Here is a 26,777-nt window from a genome sequence, read left to right on the forward strand (position 1 = left end):
CAAATATGTTCTCTCAATGTTTCAAGCTTTATTACAAATGACACAAAAATGTTAAATAATGCTATAGGTGTCACATTTGCAAATTCTATAGATATTGATATTTACAATAACAAAATTAATACTTAAAAAATTATTAGATTAACAAGACCAATAGCTCCAACTCTTCTAATGCGAGCCCTATTGCATTTCCAATGCTTGTTAATTCTAGATTTATTTGTGCTGTCCTCCTTTCTCACAGCCACCCCAATGTTACCCCCCCCTCAAACTTCTTCCTAGGTTCCTCCTCTTCTCAGCTCCCTCGCCCCCAGCGCCTCCCCTCTCTCACTGTGTGCTCTGTGTCTCGCCTGCCTTCCCCCGCCCATGCCCGGCCTCTTTCATCTTCCCCTCCCCTCTGCCCATCCATCCATTCCCAGCCGCCGGTCCAAGAGAAGCTGCTGTCTCCGGAGCTTGGCCGGGAGGGATGCTGCTTTGCTCAGACCCCCCAGAGCTGCTACTGCACCCCCTCAGCAGCGACTGACCCTCCCTCCCTCCAGCTGCCTACAGGTGGGGCCCCCAGGGGACAGCCTTCATCCCCTGCCTTTGTGCGCTGCGCAGACGCCGCTCCGTGTCTTATCTCTCCTGCAGCTGGCTAACTGAGGACTCCAGGGGCCGGGGGCATCTTCAGCGCCACCCCCTCCCCCCACCGCCACCATCCATCCTCTGAGCAAGAAAGAGCAGAGAAACCACAGCCTGCGGCACTTTACACAGCTTCCAGGTCGGAAACAGATCCTGAGGCAGACGACCAGCTACTTTGAAACAATTTATATAGCGCCAACAGGACGGTATCTCAAGGCCCCGAAAGGCACTTTAGCGCTTTGTGGGCCGCCGCAGAATAAAAAGTTGGATCGGATTCCAATCTGCGGTTGCATCAGCACCTCTGCAGCAGGCGCAGTAACCCACTGCGCTACCGCATTGTTTCTTCGCCTGGTAATTTCTTAGCAGATCCGTTCTCCTCGCCGGAGGGGTGGCGGACACTCTGTTGGACTTCCAGAGCCGGGCTCTCGCTGAAAGCCCCCCATGCTGGCACTGAAATTAGATTTGGAGTTCGTGTGACACTGGGAGAATTGCCCAGGGTCACCGGTGCAAAGGCCAGCTGGGCACAGACGTGAACCTTCTGAATAAACCCTACACGTCCCAGTGGGGCCGGATTAAACCTGACGGATTGAGTTTCCCGGGCCTCCTAAACTGGACGATTTGTTCCAAGTTTGCCACTTTCTGCATTCACTGTGAGAAACCTTACTCACCCAGAGTGTTGTTTTCACAAAGAAAGCCGCTGGCTTCAGCCATAAGGATTTGTACCTTTTATGTTTGTAAAGCGCTCACAAGGACCGGTTTTAAGGCGCATCCGGACGACCAGTAAATACAATTCTATGAAGCCAATGGCATTGTGTACATAGGGAGTATAACATTGCACAACAACAGGTGCATGTTTTGCTCTGCAAGCTGTAGCTGTGCACTTCGAATGCAGCGCTGCGTTTGAACAGGACCGCTTTTGGGCGCGTGGGAGAATGGGCGTGGTATACATGTTGTTGGAAACTGGAGGTTGGGAAGTCGCAGGGATGGATGGGGGGTCAGTCACTCTCTTGTGAGTGACTCTTGGCCTTGCCCTGTGAGAAGCTTAGAGTGCCCACCCCACTGCCCCCCCCTTATATTGCCCCCCTCTTTCTCTCTGAACCCGGTGACCTTTGCGCCACGAGGTTGAAGCAAGTGGCTGAGGGACTACTTGAGTCTGGGGAGCAGGAGGTCTCCCCCGCAGCCCCCCAAGCCCGTCTACACGGAGAGTGAGATCCTGAGGGCCTACCGAGCCCAGAAGAGCTTGGACTTTGAGGACCCCTACGAGGACTGCGAGCCCCCCCCTCCGTGAGGAGGGGGCCCCGGAGGGCCATGAGTCCCCCCTCCAGGAGCCTGGGCCCCGAGGGGAGGTTTGTGTCCCCCAAGCATCGGCTCATCAAAGTGGTCTCCGCCGACCTCAACAGGAGCAGAGTGCTGGCAGCGGCGGGTAGGCCCTGGGCAGGGCTGAGCCAGTGAGTGCAACGAGGCCTGGCAGGGTACTCAGTGACTGAGCTCCCAGGGCGGAGGAGTGTGCAGGGTACTCGGTGACTGAGCTCCCAGGTCGGAGGAGTGTGCAGGGTACTCAGTGACTAGGCTCCCAGGGCGGAGGAGTGTTCAGGGAGTTTGCAGGGTACTCAGTGACTGAGCTCCCAGGGCGGAGGAGTGTGCAGGGTACTCAGTGACTGAGCTCCCAGGGCGGAGGAGTGTGCAGGGTACTCAGTGACTGAGCTCCCAGGGCGGAGGAGTGTGCAGGGTACTCAGTGACTGAGCTCCCAGGGCGGAGGAGTGTGCAGGGTACTCAGTGACTGAGCTCCCAGGGCGGAGGAGTGTGCAGGGTACTCAGTGACTGAGCTCGGAGTGTGCAGGGTACTCAGTGACTGAGCTCCCAGGGCGGAGGAGTGTGCAGGGTACTCAGTGACTGAGCTCCCAGGGCGGAGGAGTGTGCAGGGTACTCAGTGACTGAGCTCCCAGGGCGGAGGAGTGTGCAGGGTACTCAGTGACTGAGCTCCCAGGGCGGAGGAGTGTGCAGGGTACTCAGTGACTGAGCTCCCAGGGCGGAGGAGTGTGCAGGGAGTGTGCAGGGTACTCAGTGACTGAGCTCCCAGGGCGGAGGAGTGTGCAGGGTACTCAGTGACTGAGCTCCCAGGGCGGAAGAGTGTGCAGGGTACTCAGTGACTGAGCTCCCAGGGCGGAGGAGTGTGCAGGGTACTCAGTGACTGAGCTCCCAGGGCGGAGGAGTGTGCAGGGTACTCAGTGACTGAGCTCCCAGGGCGGAAGCAGGGAGTGTGCAGGGTACTCAGTGACTGAGCTCCCAGGGCGGAGGAGTGTGCAGGGTACTCAGTGACTGAGCTCCCAGGGCGGAGGAGTGTGCAGGGTACTCAGTGACTGAGCTCCCAGGTCGGAGGAGGTTGCTGGGTACTCAGTGACTAAGATCCCAGGGCGGAGGAGTGTGCAGAGTACTCAGTGACTGAAATCCCAAGGCGGAGGAGGGTGCAGGGTACTCAGTGACTGAAATCCCAAGGCGGAGGAGGGTGCAGGGTACTCAGTGACTGAGATCCCAGGGCAGAGGAGTGTGCAGGGTACTCATTGACTGAGCTCCCAGCCGGAGGAGTGTGCAACGAGGTATGGTAACTCGCTGTTCCACACGTGCTGTCTGAGGGAATAATTAATGTAGAGGCATTTAAACGAGTCTACACTCACTGTGTCTGCATGCCTGGCTGAGGTGCATTGGTTGCGCCTAGCAGCATTCCACTACAATCACAGTGTTTGTATGCCTGGATGTGGTGCACTGGAGGCGCCTCGCTGTTCCACACGTGCTGTCTGAAGAGAATAATTAATGTAGAGGCATTTAAACGAGTCTACACTCACTGTGTCTGCATGCCTGGCTGAGGTGCATTGGTTGCGCCTAGCAGCATTCCACTACAATCACGGTGTTTGTATGCCTGGATGTGGTGCACTGGAGGCGCCTAGGAGCCTTTCACTACACTCAGTGTCTGCATGAATGGAGTTAAATTGTGTTTGTTCCTTCTTCTGTGAGGCAGTGTTCTGCATGTCATGTTCGAGGTGCACTGGAGGTGCCTAGCAGCATTCCACTACACTCACTGTGTCTGCATGCACAGTGTTAGGTTGTGACACTTCACTGTGGTGAGAAGACGCATACAGCACGTTCTAGTTGGGGTTGATTGCAGTTGACGCTTCTAGTACATTACCTGTTGAGAGCAAGGCGCATTGACTCTGCTTCTTAGCGCTGATGTACAGTGGCCCACTCCCTGCACGCAGACGATGCGCACTGCATGGCATTATTGAGATTCATGGGGCCTTTTAGTGCACTAGGGGACGGCTAATAGCTGAGGGTGGGGTTGTGGTGCACTACATCTTGACTAGTGAGCTTCCATGACGGAAGCGCATTGAAGTCGCCCTTTACACATGAAATGCTCCAGCATATCAAGAATGATTGAATGAATGAATGAAGGAGAAAGTTTAAATACAGGGCTGCGCCGAAGAACTGCTTCCAGGCTGCGCCACTAACGCTCTGAGAGTCTGAGCAGATTATCTTCCGGTACATTCCCATCCTCCGGGCACCTCTTTGTAGCCAATGATATGTGAGCTTACAAAACGCATGCAGCTCTAGCAACAAGTCCAGCCTGTAAAACTGGGCATAACTGGTGGGCCTGGGTGCACCAAGAGGCCGCAAACCTTCAGGCCTCTGTCTCCCGGTGCCATTGCACCACTTGCACCGATGGATGCTACGCCCCTGCAAGGGTGAAACCTTTTCTGATAGTGCCAGTAATTTATGCTTTCGTAATTGAAACAAGTAACTCTGTGTGTGTATGTGTGGCTGTGTGTGTGTGGCTCTGTATGTGTGTGGCTCTGTGTGTGTGTGTGGCTCTGTGTGTGTGTGGCTCTGTGTGTGTGTGTGTGTGGGTGCAAATGCAATAGGACTCGGATTTTCTGGTTGTGTTTGTTTTTTTCTTGCGTCTGTTCCCTGGTTGTGCTCGCTTTTCTTGCCTCTGCCCCTGGTTGTGTGTAGCTCTGTGTGAGTGTGTGGCTCTGTGTGTGTGTCTCTGTGTGTGTGGGGCTCTGTGTGTGTGTGTGCGGCTCTGTGTGTGGGGTTCTGTGTGTGTGGCTGTGTGTGTAGGTGCAAATGCAATAGGTGTCGCATTTGCGAGAGATTAAGCTATTGGCATTGTAAATGACAATGCCATTTAGTTATCTGTTTTCAAAATCAACACTTGAAATAAAAAAAATTGTCATTTACAATGCCAATAGCTCTAACTTTTGCAAAGGCGAGACCGTTGCATTGTAAATGCTTGTTTTTCTGTAGCATTTTGGCATTTGCTACATTTGTGGCAAATGAATGTTCAGCACTCCCTGGTTACCGCGTACATTATTAAAACATTGCTATAGTTGCTTTACTTGGTCGAAAAAGCATAGTGTTTGAACTGTCTGTCTTTTAGCCCAGTGGAAATCTTTTCTTTGCTATATGAACTTTTTCCCAACTAACATCTCTTTTCGACTAACTGCTCTGAGACCATGGTCTTGGACTCGACAACGAGCTGAGAAAAACATGGTAAATCCTGACAACAGATTTGCAAAGAAATCCCTGTTAATGGTTACTGTCGCTTCTTTATTTAATTCACATACTTGATTTATTTCCTAAGGTTACGTTGGCAATCCTCGGTCGAACAGTTCACATTTAGTAGTATCAAAGCACATGCATTCAATACACAAGCGTGTTGTAGTCATAGTGGTAGAGTGGTTTGGATATCATTTTCCCCCGGAAGCATCAAGCCTCAGAGTTTCCACCACCTGTCCAGCAGAAAGACATTCCTGACAGAGTTCTTTGCTATTCCTCAATATCCACCACTTCTAAGGATAACTCCAGTTGTAGCTTACCGTCTTCGGGCTGCATTAAGGCATTCTCCCAGGGACTTTTGCTCTCAAAGCTGCTAAAGCTGAGTTCCAGTTGGTCATGAGCAGCATGGCTAGTGAGAGGTTTGATTCCTTTTTAGCTATTACTAATTGTTTATGAACAACAAGCAATTCCTATTTAATCGTGACAAACCCGTGGATGAAGATTATTTATTTGTGTAGTTGGATTGTTTCTGTTACCTTCATCCCAAGAATATTCCTCAATTGTTTTGCAACAACATTGAGATATTGAGAGAGATTTTTATTTTGCTCTAAAACAGTGGTTCTCAAACTTTTGACTTCGGAGGACCCCCATTGACTCACAACTGGAACCCGGGGACCCCCAGCAATTTGTACGATTTAAATTTCAAATATTAAAAGATACAAGAAACTTTGTTGGGGTTCTTCAATGATTCCCTTATTATCACCCTTCTCCAGTGCCTCTCATTTCTCCATAGCACATCTGTCACATGTATTTCATATATTTTATAGCATCTCTCATTACCATTGGAGGATGTCAGAGCACTTTACATCACACACATATAGAGACGATGAATCATACTTGTAAATCAATGTAGAGAAAATGTTACATAAGGCAAAGGGGACTACAGGTGTAGGATTCACATGTCATTCATACTGGTAGGAATTTGTAAAGAGTACTTTGTCTGGAAAAGCACAAACTCAGGATTCAGACCCCCACACAGTGGTAAGCATTGACTTTAACAATAAAAATGTATTTCCACCCAAATAAACCCCTTTAGCAGCATCAGGATAATGAAAGACTTGGAAAAAACATAAGCTACTAACTTGTACCATTCAGTGTGTAAGCAGCTCTTTGATGACAGTTTACAGTCACTGTGCTACATTATGATTGTCTCTTATGAGCTGAGAGTGACGAAATAATCTCTGTGACAAAAGAAGTAATGCACTGACCTATGCACATACAATTCTGTTTTTTAAAATGTACGGTACATGTTCTTAGCAGCAGGCTTATTAACCCTCTGTGCTACATTTGATGAGACAAACCTGCCACTGGACAAAACTCTTATCTCTCTCCAGCAGGTACAGTAATCACTGGTGTTATCTTGTCACTTTTATTGTTGCTCAAACTGCTAATTCTACAAAGAATTTTCGAGTGCTTTTAAAGCTGCTGCCTGAGTACCCCCTGGGATTGTGTCAGGGACCCCTGGGGGTCCACGGACCCCAGTTTGGGAAACACTGCTCTAAAAGATGAAACAACCACTGACTAGACTGATTGAAGAGAAGCCCCTACTTCAGCCTCCAGAAATTCCCCCCAAAAAGGAAATTTGGCCATTTATATGATTGTGGATGAAAGGGTAAATGTTTTGGTACTGACTGAGGCTTCAGCGGGCTTCCCAAGCATTCAAGCAGAGAGCAAACTCGTCACTTTGCCCAGAGATTCCATCAAGATGGCCTTCATTCTGAATTTGCTGGTTGTGAAGTTAAGTGACGGCTCCCAGGATCCTTTGCGGACCCGGAAGTATTGCGCATTGAGGACGCCCGGCAGAGGCAACGAAATTCTGCTCCGCACTGATGTGCCCCACTTGAGAAACATTATCGCTGACGGCTATCCCGGCAACAAAGATCCATTCATTGTTTTCAAGATAGACAGCGCCCACCAGGCGGACCTCACATTAAAACGTGGGATTCAGACTCGCTTTGACTATATGGTTGATTTTCCCGGACACGTCCACACTTTATTCTCGTCTCCAATTGACTGAGAGACCTTGGTCCTGACGAGAACTCACTAATTTGTTTGAGTTCGAAACGCGTAGACTTTATAAGCCTAAAACTGAAAAACAAAACTGTGATAAAATTCTCAAACGGTTTTTTTGACAAAATACAAATGTTTTTGGCTTCCTTGTAAATCTAAGTGATTACATTGTTGAAATAATTCATATTGTTTCTTGTTTCAATCTGTCTTCCGAGCCAAACACAGCACTGAGACCGCCCTCATCGCAGCAACAGACGACATTCGAACTCTACTGGACAATGGAGACACAGTCGCCCTCATCCTCCTCGACCTCTCTGCAGCCTTCGACACAGTCTGCCACAGCACCCTTTTACAACGCCTCAGAAACATCGGAATCCAAGGAAAGGCACTGGAATGGATCACCTCGTTCCTCACCGGAAGAACCCAGAGAGTCCGCCTCCCACCATTCAAGTCCGAGGCCTCTGAAATCATCTGCGGCGTACCACAAGGATCCTCACTCAGTCCCACCCTCTTCAACGTATACATGAGCCCCCTCGCGGCCATCGCCCGCCAACACAACCTCAACATCATCTCTTACGCGGATGACACTCAACTGATCCTATCTCTCACCAAGGACCCCAGCACCGCCAAAACTAACCTACACGAAGGAATGAAAGAAGTCGCCGAATGGATGAAACAAAGCCGTCTGAAACTGAACTCAGATAAAACAGAAGTCCTCATCTTAGGTAAATCCCCCTCTGCATGGGACGACTCCTGGTGGCCGGAAGCCCTCGGAAATGCACCCATCCCGACAGACCACGCACGGAACCTTGGCGTCATCCTGGATTCTTCACTCTCAATGAACAGACAAGTCAGCGCCGTATCCTCTTCCTGCTTTAACATTCTTCGCATGCTCAGAAAAACATTTCGCTGGATCCCCTCCGAAACAAGGAAAACAGTCACCCACGCTCTAGTCACGAGCCGACTGGACTATGGAAACACCCTCTACGCAGGTACCACCGCTAAACTCCAGAAGAAACTACAACGAATCCAAAACGCCTCAGCCAGGCTCATATTAGACATCCCACGCAACGAACACATCTCTGGTCACCTTAAAGACCTCCACTGGCTACCCGTCAATAAGAGGATTACTTTCCGTCTGCTTACCCACGCACACAAATCACTCTACGACATCGGACCAGATTGCCTCAACTCTCGACTGTCCTTCTACACCCCCTCCCGCCAACTTCGCTCTTCCAGCCAAGCCTTCGCCACTGTACCTCGCATCAACAAGACCACCATGGGAGGCAGATCCTTCTCATACCTGGCTGCCAAAACATGGAACTCACTCCCCGCTTACCTTCGCCTCACCCAGAATCACCTAGCGTTCAGAAAGCAGCTTAAAACGTGGATATTTGACAAATAATCCTCCTCCCCTTCCTAAGCGCCTTGAAACCCTCTGGGTATGTAGTGCGCTATATAAATTTTATGACTTGACTTGACTTGACTTGATGTGTTTGTATACATAGTGTAAATAGCGTGGTTTGAGAGTTGTATGACTGATCGTGTGTTATTTGTGTTGTCCAAAGTGTCCTAATTTTTCTATTTGTAAAAAAATTGCTTATCTTGAATATATGCCATTTGTTGTTGTACATAAGGTCTTAAATAATGAACTTGAAAAAATCTAATTTCTTTTGAGATAACAATAAAATAATTCTAATTTGAAATAAAATAAATAAATGACACATTGTGGTCATTATAAACATTTGTTTCATCTCTGACGTTTAACCAAAAATAAGGTAGGCAAGTCATTAGCAGCACGTGCATCTTCTGTTGTTTATTATTGGTAGTGAAGTTATGGCCACCACAATACAACATTAGATACGCATCAAAATTTAGCTTTTCCCTGCAACTCCAACCGTGAGGAACATTTTGTCATCCAAGAGGATTCACAGTATTCCAGCAGCAGCCCTCTACTCTAACTTTCCAGTTCAAGAGAAAGTTTAAGTGTTATTCTTCTCCCTTTGACAAGCCTTAAGAGTCTTTAGTATCTGTTACAATTGGGACTGCTCCTCCTCTCCGGCCCCGGGAGATTAGATCTTTATGGTTACCTAATAGAGTAGGTTGTTACTAATTTCCCCTATTGCCAGTTGCATCTTTTTAATGCTACATATCTTTTACGTGGAGGCACTCCTATGTATGTTCCTCTCAAGATGCCCTGTGCCTCTTATTCACAATCCTTTCTGCTTCTAGGTCCCTCACAACATTAATTTCCGGGAAAAGAAGACCAAGCAATCTAAGAAGAAGGCTGAGAGTGCCATGACGACAGAGGAGACTGCTCCAGCAAGAGGAAGGGTGGCGCGCTTCCGATACTTCGAGGATATTCATGGGTATTCAGGGGTGAGTGTGCTGGGTATTGGTAAAAAAGCATGCCAAATATGAGCCCATTATAGGTCAGAATGGGTTTCGGACCTATAATGGTAATCTGTTAGCAAAGAGTTTTGTTGCATGTTGAAACACACTGGTAAAGAAGTCGTGTTTGCTTGGGTGTACTGAAAGGGTGAGTAATGTTGCTTGTTACAGATGGGACTAGATTAATTATTAGTGTGTTAGATGTGAGAGAGGAGACACTTCAATTACATTTTATGTAATAGTACATCTCAAAACGTGAGTTTTTGCTGATTTTATTTATTTATTGGGTGTTAAAGGGTGGTTGTTGCACAACATCCCCTAACTAAAGTTTAACCTGGCCGCAGAAGCTGAACCTCTCCACCACCATATACCCTATTTCAACCCCTTTGTTGCCCCATGACAGCAGCATCTCTTATAGTTAGTTATGCCTCTCGCCTTTTAACTATAGCCCAAGACTAACTGTTCTTAAATTGTTTACCCTTTCTTCCAGTAGGCAGATGTTTGCGTCTTCTGAACTCTTAATATACTTTTTTATTTTAATCTTACGGAGTTTTATATAGCGCAAACTTGACCCGAAGGTATCGGGTATCAGATCGCTTTACATAGCACCAGTTGTATTACATATTGACACATTCATTTTTAGGTCTCGCCTAGCGACTCAGCGCATGCGCTGCTCGCCTTGGCAAGATCTATTGTTGTCGATTTTCTTTTCGGACGGGAGACAGGAGATGTGCACGCTCCCAGACAGGCAATGTGCACGTGTACGGCTCGCGGTGTTTGAGCACAACACGTGCATAGCGCACTTTCACTTTCCCTCCCTCCCACCGTCGGCTCCAGATCATCTTGGCAAGTCCGCTTTTATTGATGCTTTCATTTGTTTTGCCGTAGCATTAATGTAGATTCCCCTTGATGTTGTAGTTTTAATTCAGTTTGTTTTGCCCTACGCATTAATGTCCTTTCTAGCTGCATATTTCCCAGCAGACCCCTGCCTTCTCCCTCTTTTTCTGCTTGTTGCGTGTTTCGAAGCAGACCTCTGCCTCCGTCCCAGCTTGCTTTCTGTTTTCCAGCAGACCCCTGCCTGCCTGCTGTCTCCGTCCCTGCTTGCTGTGAGAAAGTGTCTCTATATATACTGGCCAGAATAATGTACAGTGTGTATAGAGTCCACAAACTCCTGAGGTATAACAGAGGTTAAAGGCAGATGTGACCTTAGTCTCTAGAGTGGTAGCTTGGTCGAGCAGTAAGGCAGTACCAGAAGAAGTGTAAAGCATTTGTTGTACACAGTCAGCAAAAGGTTTCACACACTCAAAGACTGAACTCCAGGCCAATTGTTTTTATATGAATAACTCATTTATAAAGCGCATGGCTACCAGAGGCCTTCCAGCACCATAGACAATGCCCAGAACTGTATGACTAGAGGGGCTCAGGAAAACAGGAGTGTTTTAAGATGCTTGCGAAAGAGAAGATGATTAACTTCCAGACGGATAACATCAGGGAGCTGATTCCAAGATATAGTTGTTTTATTTCCAGAACCAACAGGTATCAAAATATACTGTTCTCAATATGAGAGGTCTCAGATGAGTACTTTGCAGAAAGGCAATACACTTTGTAAACACAATAGGTACAGCGGTTGCAGTAGGCAACACAATTCTACACACAATTTAGCATTGAGCTCAGTGGATTTTCTTATATAAACACAGTTGATTACTTTGTAGATTATTTTGGTAGTTCCAGAACTGGCTCCTAGATTCAGTCCTGGGGTCTAAGCTGAAAACTGTTTTGTAAAAACGTTTTAGTTACTGCAGTGATTTTTCAGGAATATAAAGCAATTTTTAAAGTTCACACTTAGAAACTTTTCAACAGAAAAATGGCAATGTTATCCAATGGGAGAAAATTCAGGTTGCAGGTAAGGTACGATTTTGTTACTTTGGTAATCCAGTACTGGGCTCCTGGGTCCAGCACTGGGGTCTGAACTTAAAACAGGTAAGTAATTTTGTTTCAGTATTTCGTATGATTTTTAAAGAATATTTAAAGTTTTCAAAAGTACACACTAAGAAGAAATTACATAGAAAAGCAGACAATGGATTCCTATGGAGAAAATTCAGGTCACTAGTAAACCCGGTAAGGATTACTTTTGTGGTTGAGTACTGGGCTACAAGGTACAGTACTAGCTTCTCTACTGATCACAGGGAAGTACTTTGGAATTCGGAGTTCGGTTGCTTTTATATGAATATTTTAAGTTTCCAAAACTTTACACTTAGAAGATTTTTCGAGTCAAACCAGTCTGTTATCCAATGGCAGGTAAGTGAGTTACCGGTTTCCAGGTGAGTTTGTTTCTGGTGAAGTTATGGTTCTGGGCACTCAGGGGTCCCCTAAAGGTCAGGTAGGTACAGTTGGTTCACCCTCAGCGGGGCAGGGGCGGCCGGGTGCAGAGGTAGTTAGGCCCAAGGTTATCCAATGAGGGACAGGGGGCCTCCGGTTGGTGGCTGCTGGCTAGCAGCCCACGCGGCTGTGGATGGGCTCCTGGTCACTTGCTCAGGGCAAAGGGGGAAGCAGGATAGGGCAAAGGTGGCACTGCCAGCGGTACTCTGGCGGCTGGGTGCAGGGTGCTTTTGAGCCGTCGGGCGCTCAATGTTATCCAATGGGAAAGGTAAAAAGGGAACAAAGGCTGCAGGCTCGGGGACGGAGACTCTCCAGGGGGGACCAGCACTTCGAGAGGTAAGTTGAGATCTTGAAGCACAGGTAGGTACCCCAGAGGAAGGCGCAGGGGACTGTAGGGCGTCTGGTGCAGGGGTGTCTTTGAATGTCGGAAAAACTTACCCTCAGCTGGTCGCAGTTGGAGTGGCCCCTGGTTCTGAGTCTGCAGGCGTCGTCTGGTTCGTAGAGGAGGGTCTTTGGACACTGGACTTCGGGTCCCAGTCGCCTGGGGGACGTCCTCGTGGTCTTGGATCGCTCGGGCATGGGCCGGGCTCGGCAGGTGCAGAGTGGGCTGGTCCGGAGCTTCCTGGCTGGCACCAGGGGGGTTGTTGCAGCAGAGCCTCTGCTTATGGGAGTCCCAGACTGTAAGAGGGTCAAGGCAGGCAGGTCCTCTGAGTGTCCCAAGGTTGCTGTCCGCAGGAGTCGCCGGGATTTAGGCAGGAGCAGGTTCCAGGATCGACTGGGCCGGTAGGGCTGGGGCCAAGTCAGTTGTTGTCGTCCTGTTGTTAGCAGCTGCACGGCGGGTCTTCTTCCTCCTGGTCTTCTTTCTTGTTTTCTTGTCTGGATCTAAGGAAGGAAGGTTCAGGGACCCCCTAAATACTTATTTTAGAGGCGTTACAGGTAGGGCAAGGGCAGGGACCAATAGGATGTGCATTGTTGCAGGCCCAGGAGAGCGGCGGGCTCTCCACCCAGGGGTCTAGCAATATGTCTGCTGTGTGGCAGCCTTTACAGCCACTCAGCCCAGACGTGGATTGTGGTTAGGTTTCGAGGGGCATCTCTAAGATGCCCTCTGTGGTGCATTTCTCATTAAATCCCACACTGGCATCAGTGTGGATTTAATGTGCTGAGAAGTTTGATACCAAACTTGTCAGTCTTCATTGTAGCCATTATGGTGCTATGGAGTTCGTAATGTCGACCTCCCAGAACCATGTACTCTTAATGGCATCACTGCACTTACAGTGCCCAGGAATGGTCCTGGGTACTGTAGGGGCACCGGGTTCATGCACCTGTGCCCTCACCACTGGCATAGGGCGCCCAGCTAGAGGGGTGACTGATGTATGCCAGGGCAGTGGGTTTGTGGGCATGGCACACAAGGATGTGTGCCATGTCAACTCTTTGTTTAGTTCTGTACTTAGGCACTCAGCCTGCAAAGGCAGTGCGCAGGTGCCAGGGTACAGGGCACCTAAGGGTGGCACAATAAGTGCTGCAGCCCTAAGGGGTCTCCTCTGGTCACCATGCCCTAGGTACTTAGGGTACCATTTACATGGGGCTGACAGGTGGCCAGAGATGCCAATTGGGTTTCAGTTTCAACACAGTTTTAGGGAAAGGACACAGACCCTGGGTACTCGGTTGGCAGGAGTCCAGGGCACACTCAGTCAAGCACATCAGCAGTCAGAAAAAAGTGGGGGCATACCAAGGCAAGAAAGATGTCACTTTCTCACACTTGCTGCATGTTTCCCAGCCGCCCCTCCCTGCCGCTCTCCGTCCCTGCTTTATGCTTCCTTCCTAGCAGACCCTTGCCTGCTGTCTTTGTCCTGCTTGCTGCATGTTTCCCAGCAGACTCCTGTCTGCTACCTCCGTCCCTGATTGCTGCATGTTTCCCAGCAGACCCCTTCTTGCTGTCCCCATCCCTGCCTGCTGTAGTATGTTTTAGACTCCCCATGCCCAGAAGGAGCCGTATAGAGTGGAGTGAAGCCGTGCTCAGAGCCGGACTCACCCGACCGTGACCAGCAATCACGCCACCTTTTGGGGACAGCTGCAGGGAAGAGGCAGGGCTGCGTGTCCTGGTCACTTAAAGGTTTCACTCCAGTGTCAGCAGCAAAAGTCTATCTTAGGAGGCGAGCTGGTGTGCCCCAGGTCCCAGAGAAGACTCTTGTCTTGGATTCAGGGCAGTATGCACGCTTCATTGGCAGTCTTCCTCCCCCTCAGAGGGACAACTTTAGCTGTAAATGCTCCGGGTGAAGCATCTATTGTGGTGGACCCCAGCAGCAGGGCTGCTGGTGGGTCTAGCTTAGGGACAGCAGCCAACTTGTCTTTTAGAAAATGTAATAAAAATGCATTCAGATATATTTGGAAAGAGGGGCTCTCAGGCACCATCAAAAGACATCTAGCTCATTCAATAGGTGTTGAATATTGAAATGTTTATATTGCGCGTTAGTCACAATTAACCACTTTGCTCTGAACATCAGGAATAGAGCACAAGTGGGCAAAATACATTTTGTGATGTTATTTTAAAATGTATTGACAATACAGCAGTTGACCGTAAATCAATATCAATTAGCTAAAATGGTACCTACAACAAAATCATTTTCAATTCAAACACCAACATTTGAATTCCGGAAGGTTCACGGTTTATAATTCAATTCTATCTCTTTGGAACGAAAGTGTCCATGCCCTTGTGTGTTGTTTTATTTTTCAATCACATACAACTACTTATACATAAACACATATGGTCTTCTAAACTCCCCATTCCCTTCATTACAACTTGTGATCTTTTTGCCAGCGGTAATCGTGCTTTCAAGAGACCCTGATGGTCCTCATGTAGCATGTCCTTTCCAGCTGCAATTCATCCATTGCACGGAGCATTAAAAAAATACCGCTCTGTGAAGGGTGAATCAGCTGACAAAGCCAATAGGTCCTCTCTATGTGAGAACTGTTGGCTTTGCCTAAGTGTCTTAGCCATGTTGCAACATGGCTAAAAGTAAAGAAAACAAGCATTTGCAATGCAATAGGTCTCGCATTTGCTAGAGTTTGAGCTATTGGCATTATAAATGACAATGGCTTTTATTAAAATGTTTTTTAAACCTGCAAGCAGTGCGTAAGCACACACTTTGAACTTCTAGTCATTGCTTATGAGAAGCAAGGCTGGCCGTAACCGAACCACTTTTACTGCCAGCCTTGCTTCTTGTAAGCAAGGACTGTAAGTACAAAGTGAGTGTTTACGCACAGCTTGCATGTTTTCAAAACATATATAAAAGGCATTGTCATTTGCAATGACAATAGCTCAAAACCGCGAAAATGCGAGACCTATTGCATTGCAAATGCTTGTTTAGTTAGGCAGGGGGAGATTAGGTGATTTGCCCACAATCACAGGATGTTCAGGGTTGTTGCCAAAACTCGAACCCAGCTCCCCAGATTCAAGGTCGACCACCCTAGCCGTTATGCCAACTCCTCTCTACTGTCTTCTATTTTTAATATCCATTTAATATTCCCAAATCCTGCTCATTTGTTTCCAAACCAAGCAGTAGTTTCAACACAAACATGATGGTTTGAGAGGACAGTTTAGATGAGAAGTGGGTGGACTGCCATGTTGGATATTGATGGAAGGAAGTGCCATCATTTCCACATTCTTAAGAAAGCAACTGCACTGCAAAGGTTTACATGCTGAGAAAGCGTGATACGTAAAGGTCAAAGACCCACATCCCTGCCCCTGTGGTGAGGAAACAGACACCAAACACTTTCTCCTTGGGGCCAGTTGTTACTTGTGTATTGGTGACACCATTGATTTGATGTCACAGTGAGTGATTCTACCTTTGTTGTGTATATTCACAACTTGTGATAAACTGATCTCAGACTAATCTAGTTTCTTGTAATCAAGATAAACTCGCATTAAATTTCCAACTTAGAGAAACAACATATCCCTCTTTAGACATAGACACATAACGTAAGACTTTTAGATGATGTTTCCCCATCAGGAAAATGGCTTTTGAAAATTGAGATGCCCGCAGTAGCCCTGGCTAAACGCCTAACTAGATTCCTTGGATTACAAGGCCCATGGCTCTGCTCCCATACATTGGCCACCCGAACGCAACTGCTCACTTGCACGTCTGTGCATTTCCTGAGTTCATGATGCTTCCCTGTAATAAGGCTAAGGTCAGTGATGGAGTACAGACTAGACACGTGTGGTTCACATGTACATTAGGGCATCTTACACGTTTGGAGGCTGACTACGAATGTACAGTATGATGTACGGTGTTGCATTAGAGCTGGTCAACCTCCCAAGTGTTTGACTATGTTGTTGTTTGTGTCCATTGATGCTGTATTGCTTACTGAGAATCTTTTGTAGGAACGTTCCACTTCATTGTGGAGTTGACCCGGACTACACTGTTACCTATATTTTAAAGATTTTGCTAAAGGCCTTCCTTTAATTCTTTGCTTTAAAAAACAGTGTATCCGCAATGCTTTTTTAATATCTGCAGTTCACCTACATTGGACCTTTCATAAATTGATGTGCTCGAATCATTCCCCTTTATCAAGTTGAGAACCAGTTAAACATATCTGTGTGGCTGAAAACCTGAGAGTGAAGGAGCAGCAAGCAATTAAGACAGGTGAGGTGTGTGGAAAGGTTAGATTTACTGTGATACTAACGTGGTTCCTGTGTTTTATAGGTGTTCATCTGTGGGCCCTCTCCTCACTGGCTCCTGGTTACGAGCCGAGGTGCTTTGCGGCTGCATCCCATGACACTGGATGGCTCTATAGAGTCCTTTGCTCCTTTTCACAACGTCAACTGCCCCAAAGGATTCCTATATTTCAACCGACAGGTAATAGACCGATGTGATATGGTATAAATATATATACTTGAGGACGCAGCTTATAGTAGGCAGTGCACACCAGTAAAAGATGGCGTTTGTTGTTGGATTTTATTAAAAATAGAATGCTATCTGCCATTTCTGTTGCTTCAACTTTAGGTAATAATTATTGAAACAGAGCATACTCCAAACTGAATAGTCTTCTAATGTTTGAATATTGTGACACAAGTCAGTGGTGCTCAGTGCATCTACCTTAGAAGAGAGAGAGAGAGTCTTCGTTGCCTGACCGGATTCATGTGGTCTGTGGATCTCTGGGCGAGTGCTAAGAGCATGCTGCTCTCTTATATTATCGAGGTCATAGGTGATTGTAACCAGCGTGGCTGTGATACACAGTCTCTTCATACTCCTGCTATCTTGTGTTGTACCCGGATATTTGTAACATGTTTTTCTTCAAAGAAGTTCGAGTCACAAGACCCGTTGTGGCTCCCCCCTTGATCCAGACTGCACCAGCACAGCGGCTCTGACTCCGATGTGTTCTTCCCTGCACAGCGGGCGAGTAGTATAAGTTGAGTGCATTGTGAAAACAGTGTGTGCTGTGCATAAGAAAGTGAGAACAGTAAAGAGATGGAACACATCTGTAAACATCTGTAGATTTCATCGGTAGGGGCAGACACATACAAATCAACAGCACTATACAATGCAAACATATGGTCTAAGGGTATGTAATATTTTATGTTTGTAGCATGTGTGGCTGTGGATACACATTCTCTGCATGGATTATAAAGCAGTCAGCCTTGAAAGTGTTGGCTGGCTAGCTGATGATGCAGAGTTTTAAAAACATTTTCTTAATACCGCTTGACAACTAGCACCTATTGACACATCAGTATACATCTGCACAGTAGTGCTTAGTGGTCGTGCGTGTGTCAATTACTAAGTCGCATTATTACAGATGTCTGTGAGAGGGATACTACCAATAAAGCCTAGTGTGGCTCCTTTGCGTGTGAATCTACAGCACAGCACAATACAAACAGGTGGTTACCCGGTAAATAAAATTTTCCTTCCCACATAAATGAGCTCGGTTGACTAAGGTGTTTTGTAGTAACCTGAGCTATGCATACACCTTGGCCAATTAGTGCACACAATTACGCAAATCCTATGATTCAACTCATTTCCATTGTCTAAACTGTGTCTTTGGCTGATGTATTTGAACTTAAAAATGAAGTAAGTAAATACTTTTACAGTTATTTTAAATGTTCTGACTGAAAAGTGAAATAAAGTTTGAAATTTTACCCAAGAGAAGAACTTGAAGTGCCGTAATTCAGCTAAAAGGGAGAACGGTTTGCCGCGTTTGTGCAGAACAATGTAATATGTTTGAATTTATTACATTTGTTATTTAAATTTAAAAAAGTAATAATGCTAATAAAATGAGTACGTTCAAAATGGTACCATATTTGGGTGTTTTGAAAATAATGTAACAATGAAGCAAACTATAAAAAACAGTTTATTACAACACTATGTTTGTACATTCATTTTAATGAACTAAATACTGAGTAAACTTTAACTTACATTTATAACAAATATTTTAAATTCTTCTGTAAACTTTTTTTTTGTTCATTTAATTCGTTTTGAACTACTACCAAAATAGAACAAATGCAGTTAGAAAATAATTCCTACGTTAAGGGTGAAAGTTGACAGTAGCGTTTTGGTTAGGGCAGAGCCAGGATTGCTGTTCACATTTTGGATTTGTACATGGTAGGGGCTTGCTAGTGAGGAAGAAGAGATGGCATTGGAAGCTGTGACTTGTAGCCTCTTAGTTCATTTCTTTCGGGTTGGCATTTCTTGTTAATTGCCTTCGTCTGCTTACCTGTTGTCTCTTGACTCCATTTCTGCTGCAGAGGTCAGGTGTGCGATGCTTTGAAAGTCATGCTAACCGTGCAAGTAGCCAGCTGAATTGAATGTCATGATAGACCTGTCTCATACCCTTTTGTTTTGGGTATTTCTAGTGTTTCCAACCTTGGTTGCGCGGCCCTTGTTATCCCAGGTTTATTCTCTCACCCTTACCCAGCCCTAACGGCTTTTCTAGGTGTATCATACGAGCCCCTGATTAACAAACCACTAGCGGTATTAATGATGTGTTTCAGTTGTGTGAGTTGTAATAGTTTGATAGATGTTCAGGAATAGTTTGGTTTATATGAAAAAGTTCCAAAGTTTTATGTGCCTATCTGGCTGATTGTGAAGTTTGGTTTTCATGAATGCTTCACATTCTGCTTGGATAATCCCTGAAACAAATGCTACTGATTAAACCTTGCTTATTCTTCAACATTTTCAATGCCAGACAGCCCCCCTTCCATGCCTCACTCACTGCTCATTCAATCTGGATCACAATATCTCTGGTGGCTTCACAGTTGCATCACCCATTTACACGTCTACCAAGAATCGATCAGCCGCCAGGTCATCCATCTTGCACAGCACTTTGGTCTTAAGGGTTTTGAACCATGTGATGGAAGGTGGGTCTACATCTGTCATCATTGGCCCCTTAGAAGTCATCCTCCACCCCGCATCTCTTCTGCTCATCGGTCAGTTGATATCACTCCCCTTCTGTATGCTCTCAAGTTGCTTACATTCCATCCATGTGTCCGGTTTCTAATCTGTTGCATTACCTACCTGGCCTTCGAAACCTTTCTTACATAGGTAATTCATGAATCAAAAACGATCAAGACCCCAACAGGACAAAGAGGCTAGAACTCTTTCACTAGCTTTGTTTCTCAAGTATTCCGAAGTCAGGGGATACTCTTCCTCCAGACATCTAACCCCCATCACACACTTCAGAAAAAATCGGAAATCTTCTTGTTCAGATCTTAATTGAAGGATTGAAGTTTCCATCCTTTTTTACCCTCTTTCCGGTGTCGCTTATGCTATTATCCTGGTTTGTGGTCTCTGTCAGTATAAACTGGACAACCAGATGTAGGTGCTCTGGACGTCTTCTCATAGCAGCGCATTTGGTCCCCATTGTTCTGTAGCTCTGATCTGCAGATCCCGCAGGGCACAGAATCCACTTAGTGACTAATTCTCTTTTGATGCCAATTAAAAAATAAGCCTTTGTTTTGCTCTTCCTGACATCCCTCTGACAGTCCATGTATATCTAAGTGTTTTGCATTATTCATACTGACCTGTTTGCATTAGACCTTGTCAGCCGCTGAATAATGTCTGGCCAGATTCAGCGCTTGACACTGCTGCCTGTCATCCAGGACCCAGACAGGATTTGATCTTAGGGGCACATGGAGCACTCTGGACTGGGGTTATGTTAGAGCTGCCCAGAGTGCACCCAGCTTTCTCTTGCACTATAGACCCTCTTTGGTTACCTCATGTAGACGCCCACCTTTCCTATCTGTAGGATGGGAATCATTTAAACCTTTAAACGTTACCTATTCAAACATGGTACAACCCAATAAAGAATCGCACTGCTGTAAAGGCTACTACAGAATTCTGACCGACACCACCTTCAGATTGTTTAAAGATGGCCAGTGAATGTGCGAAGTTTTGTGCCTATTTGTGAATGGAATCTTGTGACAAAACAGGTATTTATGTATTGTTCACTACAGAGGGCATTTGATTGTGCTGAGTAACTAATGTTGCCTTTCAGGGTGAGTTGCGGATTAGTGTGCTGCCTGCGTACCTATCCTACGATGCCCCCTGGCCTGTTCGGAAGATTCCACTGCGTTGCACGGTGCACTATGTTTGTTATCATGTGGAGTCCAAGGTAAGTGCTGCAATGTAAGTACTGCATGATATAGTGTGATCTCATGCGGATTGGATGGTTAGAGTTTTTATTGGTTGTGCGATAATTGTAAGTTCAGTCTAGATGCAGACACTGACTGACTGACCGTAAACAGTCTGCTATGAATCACTATTTACTGGCTTCAGACTCATGCTGCTCAGTTCTTCGACCATCCCAGTGTACACACGTTTATTGTGACCGTGAATCCTCCTAACGCTTCAAGTATTGCATTTTTTACCTTATTCAATGAACCCCAAATTATTTCTGTGCACATTAAACTAAGTAGCACGTTGACTGTCCTGAAAATACATTTTGCTTATGCTCTATCATTGCACCATCCTAATGAAGACCCTTTAAGCCGTTTCAGATTGGACATGGTCGTCGTAATTGACAAACCAAATAATTGTTGGAAATGACCAAAACTAGATTATACGGTGTGCAGCTCTGACACAAGTCCCCAGAGTGTGTGGATCTGAAATTAGATCTCAGTGTGCCTCACTGATACCGGACCACCATGTGTGCATTCCCTGCACTAGACTGTGTGCAGATCTGATTAGAGACTGCAGTGTGTGCAGCTCTGATCCGCGACCGCAGTTTTCAGCCCTAATACTAGATCAGAGTCTGTGTGTGAAGCTCTGATACTAGACCAGAAGGTGTGGGCAGCTCGGAAACTAGACCGCAGTGTGTGCAGCTCTTAAACTCGACCGCAGTGTGTGCAGCTCTGAAACTAGACCGCAGTGTGTGGGCAGCTCTGATACTAGACCGCAGTGTGGGCAGCTCTGAAACTAGACCGCAGTGTGTGCAGCTCTGAAACTAGACCGCAGTGTGTGCAGCTCTGAAACTAGACCGCAGTGTGTGCAGCTCTGATACTAGACTGCAGTGTGTGCAGCTCTGATACTAGACTGCAGTGTGTGCAGCTCTGATACTTGACCGCAGTGTGTGTGTGCAGCTCTGATACTAGATTGCAGTGTGTGCAGCTCTGATACTAGACAGCAGTGTGTGCAGCTCTGATACTAGACAGCAGTGTGTGCAGCTCTGATACTAGACAGCAGTGTGTGCAGCTCTGATACTAGACTGCAGTGTGTGCAGCTCTGATACTAAACTGCACTACGGGTAGCTTAGATTCTAGACCACAGTGTGCGTGCATCTCTGATTCTTGATTGCAGTGTGTGTGTGATTCTCTGATACTAGACCGCAGTGTGTGCAGCTCTGATACTAGACAGCAGTGTGTGCAGCTCTGATACTAAACTGCACTACGGGTAGCTTAGATTCTAGACCACAGTGTGTGTGCATCTCTGATTCTTGATTGCAGTGTGTGTGTGCATCTCTGATACTAGACCGCAGTGTGTGGACAGCTCTGATTCTAGACCGCAGTGTGTGCAGCTCTGATACTAGACTGCAGTGTGTGCAGCTCTGATACTTGACTGCAGTGTGTGCAGCTCTGATACTAGACAGCAGTGTGTGCAGCTCTGATACTAAACTGCACTACGGGTAGCTTAGATTCTAGACCACAGAGTGTGTGCATCTCTGATTCTTGATTGCAGTGTGTGTGTGCATCTCTGATACTAGACCGCAGTGTGTGGACAGCTCTGATTCTAGACCGCAGTGTGTGCAGCTCTGATACTAGACCGCAGTGTGTGGGCAGTTCTGATTCTAGACCGCAGTGTGTGGGCAGCTCTGATTCTAGACCGCAGTGTGTGGGCAGCTCTGATTCTAGACCGCAGTGTGTGCAGCTCTGATACTAGACCGCAGTGTGTGCAGCTCTGATACTAGACCGCAGTGTGTGCCACTCTGATACTAGACTGCAGTGTGTGCAGCTCTGATACTTGACCGCAGTGTGTGTGTGCAGCTCTCATACTAGACTGCAGTGTGAGGGCAGCTCTGATTCTAGGCCGCAGTGTGTGGGCAGCTCTGATTCTAGACCGCAGTGTGTGGGCAGCTCTGATTCTATACCGCAGTGTGTGGGCAGCTCTGATTCTAGACCGCAGTGTGAGGGCAGCTCTGATTCTAGGCCGCAGTGTGTGGGCAGCTCTGATTCTAGACCGCAGTGTGTGGACAGCTCTGATTCTAGACCGCAGTGTGCAGCTCTGATACTAGACCGCAGTGTGTGGGCAGTTCTGATTCTAGACCGCAGTGTGTGGGCAGCTCTGATTCTAGACCGCAGTGTGTGGGCAGCTCTAATTCTAGACCGCAGTGTGTGCAGCTCTGATACTAGACCGCAGTGTGTGCCACTCTGATACTAGACTGCAGTGTGTGCAGCTCTGATACTTGACCGCAGTGTGTGTGTGCAGCTCTGACTCTAGACTGCAGTGTGTGGGCAGCTCTGATACTAGACCACAGTGTGTGCAGCTCTGATACTAGACCGCAGTGTGTGCAGCTCTGATACTAGACCACAGTGTGTGCAGCTCTGATACTAGACCACAGTGTGTGCAGCTCTGATACTAGACCGCAGTGTGTGCAGCTCTGATACTAGACCACAGTGTGTGCAGCTGTGATACTAGACCGCAGTGTGTGCAGCTCTGATACTAGACCACAGTGTGTGCAGCTCTGATACTAGACAGCAGTGTGTGCAGCTCTGATACTAGACTGCACTACGGGTAGCTTAGATTCTAGACCACAGTGTGTGTGCATCTCTGATTCTTGATTGCAGTGTGTGTGTGCATCTCTGATACTAGACCGCAGTGTGTGGACAGCTCTGATTCTAGACCGCAGTGTGTGCAGCTCTGATACTAGACTGCAGTGTGTGCAGCTCTGATACTTGACCGCAGTGTGTGCAGCTCTGATACTTGACAGCAGTGTGTGCAGCTCTGATACTAAACTGCACTACGGGTAGCTTAGATTCTAGACCACAGTGTGTGTGCATCTCTGATTCTTGATTGCAGTGTGTGTGCATCTCTGATACTAGACCGCAGTGTGTGGACAGCTAAGATTCTAGACCGCAGGGTTTGGGCAGCTCTGATTCTATACCGCAGTGTGAGGGCAGCTCTGATTCTAGACTGCAGTGTGAGGGCAGCTCTGATTCTAGACTGCAGTGTGTGTGCAGCTCTGATTCTAGACCGCAGTGTGTGGCCAGCTCTGATTCTAGACTGCAGTGTGTGGCCAGCTCTGATTCTAGACTGCAGTGTGAGGCCAGCTCTGATTCTAGACCGCAGTGTGTGGCCAGCTCTGATTCTATACCACAGTGTGAGGGCAGCTCTGATTCTAGACCGCAGTATGTGGGCAGCTCTGATTCTAGACTGCAGTGTGTGGGCAGCTCTGATTCTAGACCGCAGTGTGTGGCCAGCTCTGATTCTAGACCGCAGTGTGTGGGCAGCTCTGATTCTAGACCGCAGTGTGTGGCCAGCTCTGATTCTAGACCGCAGTGTGTGGGCAGCTCTGATTCTAGACCGCAGTGTGTGCAGCTCTGATACTAGACCGCAGTGTGTGCCACTCTGATACTAGACTGCAGTGTGTGCAGCTCTGATACTTAACCGCAGTGTGTGTGTGCAGCTCTCATACTAGACTGCAGTGTGTGGGCAGCTCTCATACTAGACCGCAGTGTGTGCAGCTCTGATACTAGACCGCAGTGTGTGCAGCTCTGATACTAGACTGCAGTGTGTGCAGCTCTGATACTTGACCGCAGTGTGTGTGTGCAGCTCTCATACTAGACTGCAGTGTGTGGGCAGCTCTGATACTAGACTGCAGTGTGTGGGCAGCTCTGATACTAGACCATGGTGTGTGGGAAGCTCTGATACTAGACCACAGTGTGTGCAGCTCTGATACTAGACCGCAGTGTGTGCAGCTCTGATACTAGACAGCAGTGTGTGCAGCTCTGATACTAGACTGCACTACGGGTAGCTTAGATTCTAGACCACAGTGTGTGTGCATCTCTGATTCTTGATTGCAGTGTGTGTGTGTGTGAGAAGGTGGCCTGATATGCAGTGCTCACTATTCTAGTGAACACTATGTATCAGTCCAGCAACCCTTATTGATGATTGATTGTAAGTCAACCTTATAGACCAGCTATCCTAGTAGCGTGGATACGAGCAGTCTAAGGCTAAAGACTCGAGAGGGCGTGTTAAGCCAGCTGTTATACCACATATACCCCTTGAACACCAAGTGAAAGGACACCACACAAGTGTTATGAAAATAAACAGTTATTTATTAAAGATCACAACAGCCCTGTACTCTTTATGAGGACAGGGTACTAAGCACAAACCAAAACTCTTACAAAAATACTTAAGTTAGCACAGTATATACAAATGCCCGAGGGGCACGGAAAACCATATACTTGAAAAGTGGAATGCGAAATTACTAGCAGGTAAGTACAGTACTAATAGCATTTGGAATCGCTAGGACTTGACTATAGAATCGTTAGATTACTTCTAGGAGACCCAGGGGACTCGGGTGCAGTGTGTGCACTCTCACGCGAGATGCGGGACAAAGTCTATGGTAGCTAGGAATTGCAAAGTTAGTGTTCTCGGGCGAACCCGACCTGGTAGGGAGAAAACGAAAGTAGATTCTGACCCTTGGATAGTGAGGCTATGCTGGGGCACCGAAATGCCGAAGTTACCTAGCCCAGGGGCTGCAGCTGCATAGGACTCAAAAGACGTCGGGAATCCTCGTTGACGGACCAGGAGCCTGGAAGAAAGAAGTTGCTGGCAGGCGACCAGTGAAGAAAGTTCGGTGGATCCAAGCCTGGATCGATGGAAGATGACACCTGAAAGCAGAGGGGACCAAGTTCGAGACTACTAGCCAGTAGTCAGTGGGCACCAGGAGGGCACCGGATGGTAGCCACCTCGACTAGGTGAGTGGGTGACGCTGGGCTCAGAGATCACACGGACCAGGAGGCGTTGTCGGCGACCAGGAAGGAGGATCGAGCTGTCCCACGAAGATAGAAGCTGTCGGCGTCGCTGGACCCAGGATTGGGCAACAAAGCCTTGGCAAATTCAAGCCCACGCGGTGGACTCAAAATGGCGTCTGGAGTGGACCAGGAGGGTCCGGGGTGCCTCTCTTGAAGAAGGAAGCAAGGGCCAGTCTGGAGCAACCAGACCAGCAGCAGTGATGTCGTCGGGCGTCGTTCAGAAGGCCACAAGCCAGCCGGCTAGTAGCCAAACAACGCGGTGCACAGCAAACAGCAGAAGGGCCCCACGCAGATCGTGGAGATGCAGGGAGGCTGACCTTGGGTGCTGGAGCTGCGCAGGGTCGGGGCTTCTCGGACCCCAAAGCACTCACCCGTGGAGGACACGGTGGGCTTGTAGTAAAGATGTCGTTCAGTCTTGGCGTTCGTCGGTCCCTCGAGGTCTCGTCGCACTCACGGTTCTCAGCTTGGCTGTAGAGGTGAGTAGAGGTCAGAGGTGCCAGGGAAGCCTGGTCTCGTCGAGCTGGGTCGTCGGATTCGTGATGAAGGACTTGCAGCAGACCGCAGTGTTCTTTAGGATGGTGCCCGCTTGATGCAGGGTGACTACTCCTTAGCCACAAGGGAGAATCTTGAAGAAGAAATCGGGAAGTCCTTTCGAAGAAAGTCGTGTCTTGATTCCAAAGATGATCTAATTTTAACAGGGGGCCCGCTCCCATCTTATACTAAAAAAGAGGGCTGACCCGGTGACTAGGTCCTGCCTATGGGTGGAACTAGGAGGGGGGTGGTTACACCCCTCTGCCATGCCGGACTTCCCCAGGCCAGGGGCTGGTGTGCCCCTGGAACTGGTTCAGACCGGCCTATGCGTAGTGAGCACCGGGGTGCCACTCAGCAGTCACTTTCCTGTAAAGCCCTGCCTACCCAGGATACACAAAACCATGTCTGGGATGGTGCTAGCACCGCCCCGGACAGGAAACCCTTTGTCCAGGCTCCCCTCGCTGGAAGGACTCCCAGCTGCAGGGGGTCAGACTCGTGTCTGTGGTGGCAGCATCCATTTTGTGGAGCTGAGGCTTTAGTTAACTTTAACCGGGGTTCACAGTTACATACATGTCGTGTCCCTCTAGAAGGGTGGAATGCTAACCCCGTCGCCAGAATTGGCGAGGGGTTAGTATTCCAATTCGTATGACACCTTACTCGACATGTTTTGATAAAGCAATACCAAAGTTAGCATTTAACCGCGAGGATCATAATGCACTTAAGAGTATATGGTATGCGATATCGTGGAACAGCTATTAGGACTTGGTTCCGCAA

General features: G+C 47.5%; 1 protein-coding gene across 2 annotated transcripts in view; it reads left to right on the forward strand.

Annotated features, from left to right (window-relative positions):
• CPSF1 (cleavage and polyadenylation specific factor 1) overlaps positions 1 to 26,777 on the forward strand; it is a 324,374-nt gene that overhangs the window by 149,422 nt on the left and 148,175 nt on the right. For both annotated transcript variants that reach the window (XM_086966520.1, XM_086966519.1), the window contains exons 25-27: positions 9,470 to 9,616; positions 16,711 to 16,863; positions 20,495 to 20,611. In XM_086966520.1, the coding sequence (XP_086822646.1) occupies positions 9,470 to 9,616; positions 16,711 to 16,863; positions 20,495 to 20,611 (417 nt within the window). The remainder of the gene's footprint in view (positions 1 to 9,469; positions 9,617 to 16,710; positions 16,864 to 20,494; positions 20,612 to 26,777) is intronic.

The sequence above is a fragment of the Lissotriton vulgaris genome, chromosome 4_1 (assembly GCF_964263255.1).
Source record: "Lissotriton vulgaris chromosome 4_1, aLisVul1.2, whole genome shotgun sequence".
Classification (NCBI taxonomy): Eukaryota; Metazoa; Chordata; class Amphibia; order Caudata; family Salamandridae; genus Lissotriton; species Lissotriton vulgaris.